This window comes from Ovis canadensis, chromosome 23 (assembly GCF_042477335.2).
Source record: "Ovis canadensis isolate MfBH-ARS-UI-01 breed Bighorn chromosome 23, ARS-UI_OviCan_v2, whole genome shotgun sequence".
Lineage (NCBI taxonomy): Eukaryota > Metazoa > Chordata > Mammalia > Artiodactyla > Bovidae > Ovis > Ovis canadensis.
Window position 1 is genome coordinate 14,235,720 of NC_091267.1, and position 17,643 is coordinate 14,253,362.

General features: G+C 44.1%; 1 protein-coding gene across 9 annotated transcripts in view; it reads right to left on the reverse strand.

Annotated features, from left to right (window-relative positions):
• The window catches only part of ATP9B (ATPase phospholipid transporting 9B (putative)), a 156,123-nt gene that overhangs the window by 77,846 nt on the left and 60,634 nt on the right, over positions 1–17,643 (reverse strand). For all 9 annotated transcript variants that reach the window (XR_011252450.1, XR_011252449.1, XM_069569205.1 and 6 more), the window contains 3 exons: positions 16,965–17,059; positions 9,049–9,129; positions 3,612–3,687 (listed from right to left, as the gene is read on the reverse strand). Coding sequence is in view for 7 of the 9 variants with exons in the window: in XM_069569205.1 (XP_069425306.1) it covers positions 3,612–3,687; positions 9,049–9,129; positions 16,965–17,059 (252 nt within the window). In the remaining 2 variants the exon portion in view is untranslated. The remainder of the gene's footprint in view (positions 1–3,611; positions 3,688–9,048; positions 9,130–16,964; positions 17,060–17,643) is intronic.

Genomic DNA, 17,643 nt, shown 5'->3' on the forward strand with positions numbered 1-17,643 from the left:
CTGGCACACATGCCCAGCGGTCCAGCTCTGGGGCTCTCCCTGGACCCCGTCTGGCACACACGCCCAGCGGTCCGGCTCTGGGGCTCACCCTGAACCCCATCTGGCACACATACCCAGCAGTCCTGATCTGGGGCTCAGCTGGACCCTGTCTGGCACACAAACCCAGTGTTCCTGCTCTGGGACTCCCCCTGAACCCGTCTGGGCACACGTGCCCAGCGGTCCGGCTCTGGGGCTCTGCCTGGACCACGTCTGGCACACACACCCAGCAGTCCTGCTCTGGGGCTCAGCTGGACCCCGTCTAGCACACACGCCCCGCGGTCCTGCTCTTGAGGACTCGTTCTTGTTTCCAGGCTCAGCCACTTGTGATCGCATGCTGACATCCACCTGTCACTGAAACATGGTGGGTTCCTGGCTCTCTGAACCAACAAGGGGGAGGAACACGGCCCCCTGGGAAGCCCATTTGTCCCTCTCTGGTGCCCTCAGTCCTTGTGTTTGTCTGTCAACTTTAGTCCTTGTTCCTAAACGTTCAGTTCCTACAAGGAAGGAAGACCTGCGTTTACCCCACCAGGAAGCAACCTGAATTCAATTGACACTTTCTCTTTTTAAATTTTTATTGGGGTATAGATGATTTATAATGTTAGGGTTAGTTTCAAATGAACAGTAAAGTGAATCTGTTATATATATTGATAAATAAAACAAAATGATAATCAATAAAACTTATCTACTCTTTTCTAGATTCTTTTCCTGTACAAGCCATTACAGACTATTGAGTAGCATTCTCTGTGCTACACAGTAGGTCTTACTAGTCACCCATTTCATGTATAGTAGTGACACGTAACCTTTGAAGAGTAAGATTTTTAAAAATTCTCGTCTTTCCTTCTCAATTTGTAATCAAGTGAAAGAAGACAAGAGTTCCTATAATATTTCTGGAAGTCCAAAGTATTTTAAGCATACTTCAGTATATGGGAGTTAAGTAATATAAAATAAAAATTATTCACATTAATAAGGCTTTTAAATAGTTAAGCATGTGTTAAAAGATTTCAAATTCATGAAAAAAGTTTGCATTTTAAAAATTCCTAAATAGAAATTAAAATGAAATGTGCTTTATTTAAACTTTTGGAATGGACAGTTTTAAACAACCTAAACAGTCTCTAAGAAGAAAAACTACTCCAGCAACTGTATTCCGTACCTTGATAAGAAGGGTTACCTATGCAGTAGCTGCAGTAGTACGCACACACACATACCTAAGCGTGTGTCTGCAATGCACGGTTCACAACCGGGAGCTACACCACCTGCCAAGGTCACGCTGGGAGTGAGGTCAGGAGAGGAACGGTGTGCACAGGGAATTATCTGGGGCCCACAAGCCTGGTTCTTTGAGAAGTACACAAGTCACTAGGACTGTGGACCAGTGGGAACAGTCTAACAAACATGCAGGAACAAAGATGAAATGGATTTATAAACAAAGAGAATCTTCAAATATCTTTATGAGTAAACCCAATCTTGATCCTTTATAAGAATACATATCAACATAATGAAAAAAAAAAAAAGTACACAACACCTAGATGCAGGAAACGTAAAATCTGTGACCAGGTACCTAATTGTGGATGCTGCAGTGTTTCCCGTAGGCTACGACATGCTAAGTGCTGAAGATGAAGGCCTGGACTCCAAGCCTGGCCCAGCTGCACACAGCCTGGGGACGTGACCCTGCTGATAGTGGTGGCATCTGAGCACAGCCCTGAACCTGGGACTCAGGAGGCATCTCTGAGGTCTCTCATGGTGTGCAATCCTTACTTCCTCTGTCTTTTCACTAAAAATTCATCATGACACCAAAAAGTAATACCTGAAGAGTTGTCTGCTATCACACTTCCTCCTCTCTGTTCTAGAGGGACAGGTGTTCTTCTGTAGGAGCAGCCTGTCACCTGTGTGCATACACATGCGTTCAGACACACAGAGAATGCCCTGCTCCGCGTGCTGGGCACACAGGCCTGGACCACTGTCTTCAGCCTGCGGTGCCCTTGGCATGAGGCCTCCGCCTGGTGGTCAGTGCTGAGCGGTCAGGCTCCAGTCTCTCACTGCATCCTCTCCTTTGGGCGCATCCGTCTGTTTTTAAATCTAGTTCACGTGTACCTTTCGGAGAGAAGCCTTTCAGACCCTGACAGGTGAGCTTTTCACTTGTTTGTTTTCAGGGCACCCTGCACTCTTCTGAGACACTCAGCAAAGCTCAGGTGATCTGTCTCATTTTCTTTTTTTTCCTTTTGTTTCAGCTGCACCGTATAGATTGCAAGATCTTAGTTCCCCAACCAGGGATCGAACCTGGGCTCCAGAAGTGAAAGCACTGAGTCCTAACCACTGGTTGCTGCTGCTGCTGCTAAGTCGCTTCAGTCATGTCCGACTCTGTGCGACCCCATAGACGGCAGCCCATCAGGCTCCCCTGTCCCTGGGATTCTCCAGGCAAGAACACTGGAGTGGGTTGCCATTTCCTTCTCTAATGCATGAACGTGAAAAGTGAAAGTGAAGTCGCTCAGTCAAGTCCAACCCTTAGCGACCACATGGACTGCAGCCTACCAGGCTACTCCATCCATGGGATTTTCTAGGCAAGAGTACTGGAGTGGCTTGCCGTTGCCTTCTCCATCTAACCACTGGACTGCCAGGGAACTGCCTTTGTCTCATTTCCTTACTGTCTTTCTTGCCATGAGCTCCTGAGGACAGGATCTGTAAGGACTCTAGCACACACACTGGTCTGGAGCAGAGACCCCACACAAAGCCCCGGGCGTAGGGGGAGGCTGCACTGGCGATGGACAACAGGACAGACAGTCCTGCATCCTCCCTGCTAGCACCCTAAAGCTCCTGGCTGCCGCCTCCTGGTACCATCCACAGGGTCAACCACCTTCTGAAAGGGGGAGGCACTTAGAGTGTCACACCTCTCAGAGAAATCCACTTGATGAAATGCATATGTAAATGCCTGTTTGACAACTAGGAAAAATATCAGAGTGGGTTGCCATTTCCTCCTCCAGGGGTCAGGTCATTTCCCTGACCCAAGGAACTGAACCCACATCTCTTGCATCTCCTGCACTGGCAGGTGGATTTTCACTGCTGGCGTCACCGGGGAAGCCCTAAAAATATACCAACATACTCCGATTTCACGTGAAAGAACCTGCACCCTGGCCCTTAAAGGGCTGATCTGATCCACCTTGTCAGGCCCCTGTCTCATCTAACACTTCCTCCCCACAGACAACCCACCACATCGACCCCTTGTGTTCTGTTAGATGGATGAGCAGTGTAAGATCCCTCTAAACTCACCAGCTGCCCCCTGACCTCAGACTGGTTCTGCTGCACCACCTTCTTGAAGGCACAGTGACAAGTCATGAAACAGGTGTCAGAACTCTCTCCCCACAAAGGAGCAGCCTCCGTGTGGCTCAGTTTCTCCTCAAAGTGTGAGGACCACACAGGGGCCTGACTCTGGGCTCATCTGAGAGCAGACTGTCCGGCCAGGCCCATGAGGTCCCCCGGTGATGAAAGCACTGTGACACACACTTGTCTGGAGCCATTTAAACACACAAAGCGTCTCCTACACGTGCAAACTCAAGCTGAAACCACAACTCTTTTCTCACCTGATGCAACCACAGTGCTTGCCCACAATGTATTTTCTATGCTGAGACTTTCATGAACAGGTGGATCACTGTCTTCCTATTCGGGAGAGAGAAGAAAGAAAAATGCAAATTAGCAACTTTTTTATTATTCATACTTCAGATATCCACAGTGTTAAAACAAGTCCATCAGCTGCATTCAATTAACAAGCAGAGAAAAAGCAGTGAAAAAATAGGCAAAAAGACAGGAAATTTACACAGGCTTCTAAGATGACGGTGAAGCAGGAAGCACCAGGAATGATCCCCCACCTGGACAACAACCTCAGGGACAAAATCCATCTGATGCAACTAATTTGGAATCTGGAGCTGGTGAAGGGTGGCGAGTTCCAGAGGCCACACGTGTTTCTGGAGCTGCCTGTGGGAGCCAGGGTGGACAAAAGGACCCTGTGCTCCAGGAACCTGTGCGCTGATGCCGCATCGGGTGGCAGAGATGCAGCCAGTGAGGCAGGTGGCCACTGCTGCTACCACTCCCCACCCAGAGAAGTGATCTCCAGGGGGCTTCAAAGACCAGTGCTCTGTTAACCCCCACCATTTTTCTCTTTTTCCCCTTTTGGGAGCCAGGTATTAAAGACCAGGACATTCAAAAGCAACTGCATATATGGGAAAAAACCAGAAAACAATGGCACATACCCAAGAAAAGGCTCAGAAAAGACACAAGAAGATATCAAGTTCACGCCTCAGGCTGAGCTGACAATCAAACAACAACCAACAAAAGCAAACACAGAACCCCAGCAAGCCCTGATTTTAACTTCCGGGTTACCACACTATTATATTCAAATGCTTGTTGAATAGCAAAATGTAACAAGGCATAAAAGAAGCAGAAAAGCATGCGCCATTCAAAGGAAAAATATAAACCAACTATCCCTGAAAAAGACCCGATGGCAGATATACTAGACAAAGACTTTAAAAGAAAACTATTAAAGATGTTTAAAGACAAAGATGTGGAGAAAGTCAAGAAGACGAAGTATGAACAGAGCAGAAATGTGAATGAAGAGACAGAAAATCTGAACAGAGACCAAAAGAAATTCAAGAGCTGAAAAGTATGATGATCAAAATGAAAAATTCACTAAAGGGATTCAAGGCAGTCTGAGCAGACAGAAGGATCACAAGAGACATTATATATTAATTAAATGTTAAATAAGGCACAACGATATGACAATTAAAAACAATTATGTTCCTAATGGGGCTTTCCAGGTGGCGCAGTGGTAAAGAACCCGCCTGCCAGCGCAGGAGACTTAAGAGACAACGGATGTAACTAATTTGAATGCAGGTCCAATCCCTGGGTCGGGAAGATCCCCTGGAGAGGGCATGGCAACCCATTCCAGTATTCTTGCCTGGAGAATCCCATGGACAGAGGAACCTGCCTGGTTACAGTCCATGGGGTCGCAGAAAACTGGAAATGAATGAAGTGACTTAGTACACATACATGTTCCTAATGAAAGACAATTATGAAGCAACTGATAAAATTGAAGGCAGGACAACCCTGATATCAAAGCCAACCAAAGAGAATACCCAGAAAAGTAAACTACACATCAATATCTTCTCTGAACAATGATACAAAACTCCTACACAAAACATCAGAAAACCAAATTAAGCAGCATATTAAAGGATTATACTCCATGACCAAGTGAGATTTATTCCTGAAATACAAGGATGGTTCAACATGCAAATCAATCAAGAAAATATATCATAATAACAGAATGAAGGAAAAAATACCCCACAGGATCACCTCAACTGATGCAGAAAATGCATTTGCCAAAATTCAACACCCTTTCTTGACAGAAAACATTCAACAAACTAGGAACAGAAGGGAACTACCTGCTTATACTAAAAGCCACTATGAAAACCCCACTATGTGCATCGTATGAAACACTAAAACCTTTCCTGAGACCAGAATGCCCGCTTTCACCACAACCAACTGACATGATGCCCGAAGTTTCAGCCAGCCCAACTGTACGGAAAACAGAAGGTGCAATTTAGAAAGGAAGATGTAAAATTATCTGTTTGTTGATGTTATGATCATATGTGCAGAAAATCCTAGAGCTCACAAAAAAACTTCTAGTATCAACTTTTGAAAGAGAGGATGTGGCCTTTACACAGTAACTATTTCGTACTTCAATTTTTGACTGAACTGAAATGATCAACTTCTGATTCATTCACAGAGATAGTCTTAGAATCTTAACACTGATAAACACACACAGTCCACACGGTGCATCCTTTAACTGTAGGCTAGTGGAGGTGCTCTAGCCGTGGCACGGCAAAGTAAGTGCAGACTAGGACATACCCTGCCGACTGCTGATTCACACAGTTACCATTTAAGGCATAAGACAAATAGATAAGAATACTCTCCAATGTGAATTCTGAATTATTTTTACTGTATCTAGCAATTTCCATATTTAGTTTCCCTTCAGACTGTGAGCAATGTAACTACGGCACTGATTTTGATGTTGTGAACTCCTAGCATGGAACAGGCAGTCACATCTGTCCAGTAAGAGAACAAATCTAAGACGAAATAGACATGAACCTCTTCCTCTGGTTTCTAATCCTTGTGATGGAACTAATAATGAGGCAGCAGGAGAAGGCGATGGCACCCCACTCCAGCACTCTTGCCTGGAAAATCCCACGGATGGAGGAGCCTGGTGGGCTGCAGTCCATGGGGTGCCAAGAGTCGAACACGACTGAGCGACTTCCCTTTCACTTTTCCCTTTCATGCATTGGAGAAGGAAATGGCAACCCCCTCCAGTGTTCTTGCCTGGAGCATCCCAGGGACGGTGGAGCCTGGTGGGCTGCCGTCTATGGGGTCGCACAGAGTCGGACACGACTGAAGCGACTTAGCAGCAGCGGCATGCTGCTAAGCCACCTCATTTCTTTTAGTGACTCCTTAAGACCACCTGCCCATAGCCGGCCATCAACTGACCAAAAAGTACAAAGGGGCACAACTGTATTAGTTTCCAGCTCTCCCTATGGTCCCCCTGCTATGCAAAGTTAAAAACCATTGCTGAATGGGTATCTTTGAGTATAGTATTCCCACTGTGTGAAACTCCAAGACAGGCAAGGGCATAATAAAATGTAACACTGTTATAAAGCTTTCTGAACTGCAATTCTATACAATTTAGCTTTAAAATTTAAGTTGGTGCTCCCATTACTTTTCCAGAACTCTTTAATCACGTGAGTGCTTTTGTCAGTTTCTAACACAATTATGTGCTGAAGAATACACAGTGCCTATGGAGTTTGCTTTCAATTCTGTAACAACAATGATGGACTTAAAACATTAAACATTTTTCTAATATTGAGAAAATTACTGTAAAGGATAGTTCTTTACCAATCTCATACAGTACAGAAGACAGACTGGGATGATGGGAAAGAAATTATCTCTAAATAACTTTCTCTCTGGGTTTCCTTCCTCTTAATGTTACATAGTTTGAAAAGATAAAATTTGCCTTGAGGGGGAGAGTGCAAAATGTTATAATTTCAAGCTGTTTTCTCAATAGTGCACCCTACTTAACAAACAATAGGGATATGCTTTTTAAAAGGAGAGTATTTTGATCGAAAAAGACATGAACAACGGTAAGTGTGCTATGGTTTACAGAGGAAATTACAGTAGAAAATGCAGCATAAGAAGACTAAGTGGGAAGGTGAGGTTAAAGGACCACAGATGCTGTTAATACTTCAAGACTGGCTACAGTTTCCAACTCCAAAGTACAGAGAGAATAGCTATGCCTTTAACAATAAGCAAAATTAATGATATCGATAAGAATAACATGAATCACTTATACAACACAAAATGCCATATAGCACATAATTTATGTAACCCTGACATTGTTTCAAGGGAATGGACAGTAATCACAGCATGCATGTCTGCCTTACACTCTGCATGGGCAGTGACATACAGAATGTCCACTGCCACAGGACACCTTAATCAATCTTTGATTCTTATCAAATTACACAGGCTGAGTCTAAAGAAACATATTTTCTCCTTTGTATTGACACATTATACTATAAAAAAGGAATATAAGCAGATACCACTTTTTAAAATGTTCAGTTGTTATTTTGGTAAACTAAGCTCCAGTTACAAAACAAGTTACACTTAACATGGTTTTTTTCTTTCCTTTTTGAAAAATGCACACAAAAGCATAGATTTTTCCATCTGAAATAATCTAAAACTCACGTTTGAAATAATTATGAGTGAATAATGAGTGAAACAATAATAATAATAATGAGTGGAAAAAAAACTTTGGTAGGAACATCAAATGAAGGCAATGAACTGTACTGTTAAGAGCCTGCAGTAATTCACACAGGTTAACAAAAAGCCCAGATGCAATCAGGGTCTGGGCTCTGACACTATCCGTGCATTTGGACCTCTTCCCCACTCACAGGAAAATGCAGTCTTCAGAAGTCTCTCCCACATTTACACTGCACATATTAGCGACAGGTGATGCTGTCTGCTCTCACCATTGGCCTGGGCACTCTGGAGAGACTGTGAGGCCATGAATAAACTGCAGCTACTTTTATGGCAGCACTTGCAGAAATAAAGTCATATAGTCATGCCTGTCTCCTCCTCGTGTCTACATTCCCACTCTGCTCATTACCCGACACACAATATGCCCTTAGTAAGAAAGAAAGAAAGTAAAAGTGAAGTTGCTCAGTTGTGTCTGACTCACTGCGACCCCATGGACACCAGTCTCCTCCACCCATGGGATTTTCTAGGCAAGATTACTGGAGTGGGTTGCCATTTCATGCTTCCTCAAATAATCACAACTGTTCACCAACCCTTCTATGTGACCAAGAGTGAGACAAAGATGGTTGTACTACCAGAAATCTTTAAAAATAATTGCAGCAACTAAAAATAAACTACAATTGTAAATATTAAAATCCCTTAAGTATTATAAATCATTTGTAGCATCAGTATAAGGTGCTAAATCCAAAAGTTACCAAATCCTAACAATAACTGAGGGAAGAAGGGACTTTAAGCTATACCAAAACACCAGTGAAAAGAATGCAGAATGACATGCATGCATGTGCATAAGAAACCGGGTGTGCACTCACACACAACCATCCAACCAGTCAGTGAGAATCAAATGATGTGGATACCATCCTGTCCAAAACAATAACGGAAACAGCTGAACTACTTCATTTTACTGACTCATAATATTTTAAGGGAGAAGGATCTTATTAACAGTAAATGTGCTAAAAACAGAAAAACTGTACTTAGTGTATTTCAAAGAAATATCTGACACAGGAAAATTTAAGAACCTGAAATATTCTCTAGGTCTTCACTTTTTAGTTCAGAGCTTGTTTGAATTGATTCTTGATTTAATTACACTTTCAAAATAAAGGTTTGCTATAATGTTTTTAACGTACACAACGAATATACTTGCATCTAACAAAAGATTTAACTTACCCTCGTAAATGTGCCTTCAAAGCTATGAATATCCAGTTGTGGCTTCTGAGCATAAACATAAGCGTTGATAGAAAAAAGGTCCTAGAATACAGAATATCTGAATTAATTACATGATAACTAAACAAAACTACTTGGAAAGTTCTCAGTTACCAGCTAATATTTTTCATATATCATTTACCAAAAGAGGTGATTTTCTTATATGTTGTGTGCCAGTACTATGAATCATGATGCAAAAGAACCCAAAGAAACCACCACTTTTAAGCTCAAGAGCAGTGCAGGGATCTCTTGACTTTAAAGGATGACTGCTACCCCTCACGGCAGGTTGTGTCGGGAGCGGTCGGGAGCACCTAGCACTAACCCCATGGACCATGAGCTTGAGTGTGAGCTGACCGACTTCCCAAGACTCCTCCTGTACACACACCTCCTGCAGCAGTCTACTTACTGAAGCCACTGTCCCCAAAGGGGATGACCTGCCCTGGACCGTGCCTGAGATAAACAGGCAGGATGGAAGGGCTGGAGCTATGGAATGCTATCTGAAAAGTCTGAACATTCAGAACGCCTCCTGACCAGTTCCTGAACACGACTTGTCTTCCTGCGAAGCCAGCCCGTGCCTGTTCTCGGTGCTAACTACTCTGGGCCCTTTCATGGCAGCAACCAAGGCAGTGAGGCGCACATGCTGAGCCCTGGGGGTCCCCTGTGAGAAGCATCAAAACGGGGGGGATCTGGAGGATCCCTCAACACAGTCTGCCATTTTTGTAAGTTTGGCTTTTGTTTTCTATTTTGTTTTGCCTCATGGCTGCTAACACTCAGAAAACCGCAGATTTCCAGGCATGAAGAACAAAGGTCAGATCACAGATGCTGAAGCTCCACAGAGGAGGTGAAGCCCCAGAGGGCAGCTCCAGGAGGTGCCGCGAGCCCCACGCTCTCGGCCTGAGTCCCAATCCCCTCATGCAGGCAGGTTCCAGCTCAGCCAGAAGGAGCACAAGAGCCCCATGGCTCTCCACTGCAGGGAAGACGAGGTGGGGGTCTGATTTCAGTCAACACCAGTTCAAACCAAACCAAATAAGAAACCCAATACTCTTCAGAACATTATAGAATCCAGAGTCTCTACAAGGTATCATTATGTTGAAGACACAATCCTAATGTCCAGACACAAGAAGAAATGAGAATACAAGATCCACATTCAAGGAGAATCTAATCAATGAAGACTAATTCTGACATGACCAGACATTAGAATGAGACCAGATGAGAATTTCAAAGCAGTTATTAGGACATTCCAAATCTTTAAAGAAAAACATTCTCTTAAAGAAAAAACAAATAAGAAACCACAGCAGAGAAAAAGAAAACATATTCACAAAAAAGGACCAATTAGAAATTCTAGAATTGAAAAAACACAATTGAAATAAATTCACTCATTAGATAGGCTTAACGGAGAACAGAGTCGGTGAACCTGACGACAGGTCAAGAGGCAGCGACTCTGAAGAACACACAGGGACGAGACTGCGACAGTGAGCGTGGGTGCAGTGTCCCTGAGCACAGCAGGTGAGGTCCTGGATGAGTGCACATGAGAATGAGCGGGAAAAGCTTTCTGAGAAACAGAGGCCAAAACCATGCCAGACTGGCTGACAGCCACATGTGTGCAGACTGAGGAGGCTCAGCAAACCCCCTAAAAGGTGGTTATGCTATCACGGTAATTTTTTAAAAGTGACATTTTCATACAACAGAATATCTTTTGATACATGGAAATAAAGAACTGCCTAGCAACATCCCCCATGTTTCTGAATGCACAAGAGCACTGAGAGGAGTGCATTTCATCTCGTATATTAGACATCAAATGACTGAATAATGGCACAATAATGAGAATGTCATTTGAAGCTTTTCATGATAATTTAAAAATCATTCTGAAGTTTTCAATAATGTAGGAATGCCTCTGCTATTAGGTCAAGGGCAACATTTGTTCACATTACTTAAAGGTCATTAAAATACATCCTTAATCATAACATGTGGTTCATTACAAATAAAATTGCCTTTCGTTCAATAAAACTAATTAAATGTAAATGGTATTGTTTACTGCTATACGGATCTTTTGAAATAAATCAGCGAGTCATGATTTATTGAAAATTGCTGTGACCGTGCTTCCCACATGCTTCCGAGCCCTGCCCGCACGGCGGTGAGAAGCCAGACCTGCCATCCTAGGGTGGGATCAGCCAGCAACACCACTCTGACTCAGTTTCAATTCTCTGATCACATTAGGTGCTCTGGACACAATGGAACTGGAAAGCCTGTTCGTGGGGGTGTGCTCAGTTGTTCAGGAAGGGCTCTAACACAGGTCACCCATTCCTGGTGTCGCCACGGACACAACGCTCCACTGTCGATGCGACAAGCAGCAAATGGCACTGCACACTCCCAGAGCCTTTATGTCACACAGAAAGGTCAGACGAGCAGTGGTTATGGGTAGTGTAAGCTATCAGATGAAACACCAAACTGCTCTGCTATGTCCAAAATGAAATTAGAGCTTTCCTTCCTATGAAAAAAAGTCTATATCTAATATGCCAAATTATATGAAGTTACAGATTTAAATTGATGGTTGAATCACAAATTCAGCTATATTTATCAAAACTTAAAATACTTTCATTTTCCAGTTACCTCACTCAAATGCTTAACACACTATCAAAGTGTATCAACCATAAAATCTTAAAAGTAGCACTGTATGAACTGTACACTCTAGCCTTCTAAGCATTTTGTAATTCATACATCTGTCACTAATAAAAATGAAGAAAATATCCTTATAATCCTGACTGTGATAGAAAGTACAGGAATGTGATCACAGCCAAGGGAATATTCAAAAATACAGGCAACACAGTGGGATTCTAAACATTTTCTTAAGACATAACTTACAAGCAATAAATTATACATGCTTACAGTGTACAATTTTCTGCATCTTAATTCAAATACACACCTTGACACCAACAGGATCAACGTATGGACATTTCTGCCAGCGCTCTGCAGGCCCCTCTGCACACAGCCTCCGTCATGGCTAACCCATGCTCCTGGAATCTACGTAACACACACTACATTCTCCGTCACGGCTGGCCCATACTCCTGGAATCTACGTAACACACACTACATTCTCCGTCACGGCTGGCCCATGCTCCTGGAATCTACGTAACACACACTACATCCTTGCTTGTTTGGCTTTTCTTTCAGAAAAATTCTGACACAGTGCCTTAACACTGCCCTTCTTTTTTAACACTTTAGCAAATTAACTCTACCACCAATGTTCTGCTGCAACTGCTTCCAGGTGTCAAGCGCCTCCCAACTCCTGGAAGGCAATGCAGAGGCAGACACTCTGGGGTCGGCCCCCACCCCAAGCGTAACAGTAAACAGACATCCTCCAGTCACTGGGGCGTGTGGCATCTCCCCTCTGCAACCCTGGGGAGACTACTTGAGGATGTGTGCTGGGAACAGAAGGCAGGACACAGAGGAGGGAAAGGGCGGCTGAGAAGCAGCAGCAAGAAGCCTCCAGGGCTCAGCGGACAGGCTGAGGCCAATAGGCTTCACGGCTGTCTCGGGCGGCCTACCCCGTTAACAAGCAGTGAGAACTGAAAGCTGGGGGTCTTCAGTGACAGCGCAACAGCAGAGCCTTCTCTCGTCAACACCGGAGAAAAGGAAAAGCAAAGCCAACAGAAACGCTGGGGGTCTAAGTGAGGGTGCAGAGCGCGGAGAGGAGTGCGCAGAGAAGACTCCGGCCCAGCTGCAGGCTGCCGTGAAAAGAACCTGCTCAACCTCACTCAGAAAACTATCGTTCAGCCACACAGATTTAGCAACAGGACTGAACCTCCTTCCCTATGGTCTATGTGTAGAGAATATTTTAATAATTATAAGACAATAAATGCTAATGACCAGCCTCTCACTTTGAGACTACCACTGACAAACACTGACAGTGGTTAAAATGATAAACACGGGTGAAGAACAGCCTTCTGGGCACAACACAAAATCCACATTTGAAAAAGAAAACGTATAAATATTTACCTACATAGAATTTAAAACATTTACACATTAATATGGCAAAAGATATAAAGTGAAAAGTCAGGAAAGTCTGGGAGAACAGATGTGCAAAGGTCTGGAGAGTCTGCACACTCAGACACCGAAGTTGAGGCTTTAAAACAGAACCTCCCAGGGCAAGCTTAAAATTGTGCTAAAATAGTGAGCAAGTCAGCAAAGGGCCAGCAGTTGTTTTTGATTTCCTACTTAGAGTTCAACTCAAAACAAATGCTAGATGGACTGGAGGGTTCATGTGTAAAGCATAACTATTTTTAAAGTAACCATTTATAACCATGGAGTGGGAACAGTCTAAGCAAGAAATAAAGGCAGTGATTATTGATTTTTAAAATATTTTTATTGAAATATATGACATGTAACGTTGTGTAAATTTAAGATGTACAAGTCAGTTTGAAAGTCATTGTAATGATAATTAGCACTTCTATCACATTATATAAGTAACCATTTTAGAGACTACTTCTATTGTTGCTGCTGCTAAGTCGCTTCAGTCGTGTCCAACTCTGTGCGACCCCATAGACGGCAGCCCACCAGGCTCCGCCGTCTCTGGGATTCTCCAGGCAAGAACACTGGAGTGGGTTGCCATTTCCTTCTCCAATGCATGAAAGTGAAAAGTGAAAGTGAAGTCACTCAGTCGTTTCCGACACTCTGCGATCCCATGGACTGCAGCCTACCAGACTCCTCCGTCAGGTCACCTTATTTAAGGAAAGTAAACTTTTATATGGACAAAAGAAACTATAAACAAAAATATTTAAAACAGATTAAAACAGTGAAGAATGAAAAATGATTAGCCAACTACATATAAAAACCTCTTTAAAAACATACAACAGGAAAATGGGTAGACAACATGAACAGAAACTTACAAAAAAATACAATAAGTCTACTTCCTTAGGTAAGAAATCTTCAACCTCACAAAAAGATTAAAAGCATATTTAAATGGGATGCCACTCTTGCAGTCATCAGACTGGAAGAGGCTGACGGGTCACCTGACTAACGTACAGGAGATGAGCAGGTCTGTCACTGTCGTCTTCTAGAGAGCATTCTGGCGAAAGGATCAAATCCCTGCACTACGCCTACTTCTGCACTCTGTTATCGTCTATAAAATACCAAAAACATTAACTTTCACATTCACCAATACCAGGCTGGTCCCAGAGGTTACAATTTGCCAAATACCATGCAGCTAAAAAACTCCTTCAGACATGTATTTTCTAACATAGAAGAATAACCCCCAAACATACTGCTGAACGCCTATCCTAACAGGAAAAATGTGCACAGCTTCACTCACGTGTTTGTGAAGGAAGCTGTGTGGTTGAGAACAAGGGTATGAAGCGCCTTCCAGGACAGAAGAGACATGGCTGGGGTGTGCCCCGTCCTCCTGGCAGGTATGTTCCTGAAGTAAGCAAAGGCCCATTGCTCTGGACTTGTTAAAACTTTATGCTTGATGGACCACCTTTTAATTTTAAATATCATGGAGCTCAGTTAGCCCACAGACACATATTTCTCACTAAGAATTAATCAAACCTCTATAAGCTGTGTCACTGCAACTGGTGTGGGACTTGCCGTCCCACTGCAAGATGAACCAATCACGTGAGTCAGCTGTTTTCAGACACAGGACACAGTGTTCCTGGTAGAGTCGCAGGACTGGGACCCTGGGGAGACGAGAACGCAGCTGCAAGCCCAGGGAGGCCAGCCTCCTGCCCAGGGGAGGTGCTGCACCCGGTGCCAGGCTGCCGAGCGGGGGGGTAGAGCCCAGGGACCGGCGGGGGCTGGCAGGCACCGGCACAGAGGGAGTGGGAGGGAAGGATGGGCCACAGCTGGCCTGGTCCTGAGTCTGCTCCCCCGTCGGACTGAGGAGGACGAGGGAAGTGATGGCTAGCAGAGTGTGACCAGGAGCCTCCTGCCTAGCCTCAGGGACGACACAAAGCTGGGGAGAGACACAGTCTGAGTGGCCAGAGTTAGAAGTACCTCAGAACAGCCTGGGATGCCCAAGGTTACCCCAGGAGGCGCAGACCCTGGGGTCGGGTTACATTAGCATCATGATAAAGGGGATGCCAGGCCTCCCCAACAAAGCTTAAGAACAAGTCTTGGAAAGGTCAAGTTTATCCACAAGTTATGGAACTAAGAAAAGGAAGATCAGTAGGTTGCGAAGTAAGAGAAAAACATAGTATTTACATTATTCAGCACCCAATTAGAAGTTATCAGCAATGCAAGGAAGCAGGAAAGTGTGACCTGTAACAAGGAGAAAAATTCTTTAAAAAGAAACATATTCAGAAATAACAGAGACAATGGAATTAATAAACAAAAACTAAGTATCACAAACTGCTGAAAGAGTTAAATGAAACTATGAACACATTAGGAGAGAAGAGGACTTAAACAATAACAAAAACTGGTGACCACATGGAACGTGGTTCCAGAGATTAAAAAAATACAGTATTTGGAATAAAATAATTTGTTGCTGCTGCTGCTAAGTCGCTTCAATCATGTCCGACTCTGCGACCCCATAGACGGCAGCCCACCAGGCTCCTCCTGTCCCTGGGATTCTCCAGGCAAGAACACTGGAGTGGGTTGCCATTTCCTTCTCCAAGGTCTTTAACAGAAAACTAGACATTGGTGAATTTAAAAACCGAGCAACATGGCAATTCCCTGGGAAGTGAGCATCAGAAGCTCGACACGGGTAGGAATGTTGAGTCTAACACACTTGTCACCCGTGTCCCAGAGAGAGGAGTCTGGGTAGAAAGGGGGACGGAAAGAGAAGAAAACCATGAGCCCACAGACCCAAGAAACCCAACAAACTCTAAGGAAGGAAGGAATTTCAATGCAGGTACTACCGAAAGTATAGCTGATGGAAAGCACCTAAGGAATCAAAATCCTGCCAAGGCTGACATGTGTCACACAGATTTAGTTTCCCCAAAGTGCGATACATACAAGAATGAGGGAGTCCCCGGTGATTCACAGAATTAACTATGAACCATAAGCCGTCCCTACTTCCATCAAAGCCAGCCCATCTCAGGACAGTGAGCAAATCCAGAAGATTCAATCCCCTTCCCTGAAACAACTGCTTGGCTTCAAGGTCACTCTTAAGACAATCTCAGTCTTTCTTTACTCTCCAATGAATATCAGCAAATCATGTTAAGATAAAGCTGCTCTCATTCAAATAAACAGCACATACAACACAAAACAACACCGAACGGCCACAGCTGTGATTTTGCTTAAAGAAAAAAAAAGATGTGTAGCAGTTTCAGAGATCCTGAGCACATGTGAGATGGACTTTCAGAGACCATGGAACACGCTGAAATCCACAAGCACGGTGCCCTCTATCCTGTCCATCCCCAGGCAGCAGAGGCCCAGCCGGAAGTCTGCAGCTGTCTTTCTCCTCCTCACGAGCTGACAGACACAGGGACATTGTACCTCCTCCTCCCCAGGGAGGACTTTCCCCTCTCAGAGGGAAAAGCTGAAGTGGATGGGCTGGGTTCAGGGCTGGGGATGCCCCCCTGAATTATCCCAAAGCAGCATCTTAACGGCCTTCTGGGAATCAGTTAGTTACCAAAAACGGACTCATCTAACCCCCACCAGGAGTCTCGATTTCAAAGATTACTCAAATGACAGGATTAAAAATAGAAACAACAAGGAAAGGGAAAGAAAAGAAGGAAAACCTGAGCCAAGCTCAGAACATTCAAAACTACACCTCAAACAGGGTATGTGCTAAGATATCACAGAAATTATGTCGGCATAATTTTCGATGAGTTTAGTAGTGAAGTTATTCGTTACATTATCAATGAATTAATCAAGTTAGCTGGTACGTAAGTGCACAGGAATGACCATACAGTAACTGATGGAGTAACGACAGCAACGCTCACCCCCAGAGCAGGTAGCCTCTGTGTGCAGCTCACTGCCACTTTCAGCTTCCAGTCAGTTTCACCATCGAGTTGATCAGTTCGAATAAAACATGAACCTTGGAATAAGAGAAGAAAAATTCCTGAGTTATGGGTACCTTAAAGCCACAATTCATCGTACAGTGGTGATACACAAATGATATATCTAGAGATTCCCATTTTTCCCATGGAAAATCCTTGGAAGTCTACTTATTTGACTCACAAAATGAGTTTGCTGAAAAGACAGAGCTCTTTAACTGTTTATGTAATTATCTCCTGTTTGGTGTTCTTGACTATTAAGGTTTAGTATTAATTAGTGCTTTATTTTAGAAAGGTATGCTGCTGCTAAGTCGCTTCAGTCGTGTCCGACTCTGTGAGACCCCATAGACGGCAGCCCACCAGGCTCCCCTGCCCCTGGGATTCTCCAGGCAAGAACACTGGAGTGGGTTGCTATTTCCTTCTCCAATGCACGAAAGTGAAAAGTGAAAGTGAAGTCGCTCAGTCGTGTCTGACTCTTTGCAGTCCCACGGACTGCAGCCCACCAGGCTCCTCCATCCATGGGGTTTTCCAGGCAGGAGTACTGGAGTGGGGTGCCAGTGCCTTCTCCGTAGGAAGGTACAGCGGTGGCAAAGAAGCACAAGGAAAGATGCTCCACATCACAAAA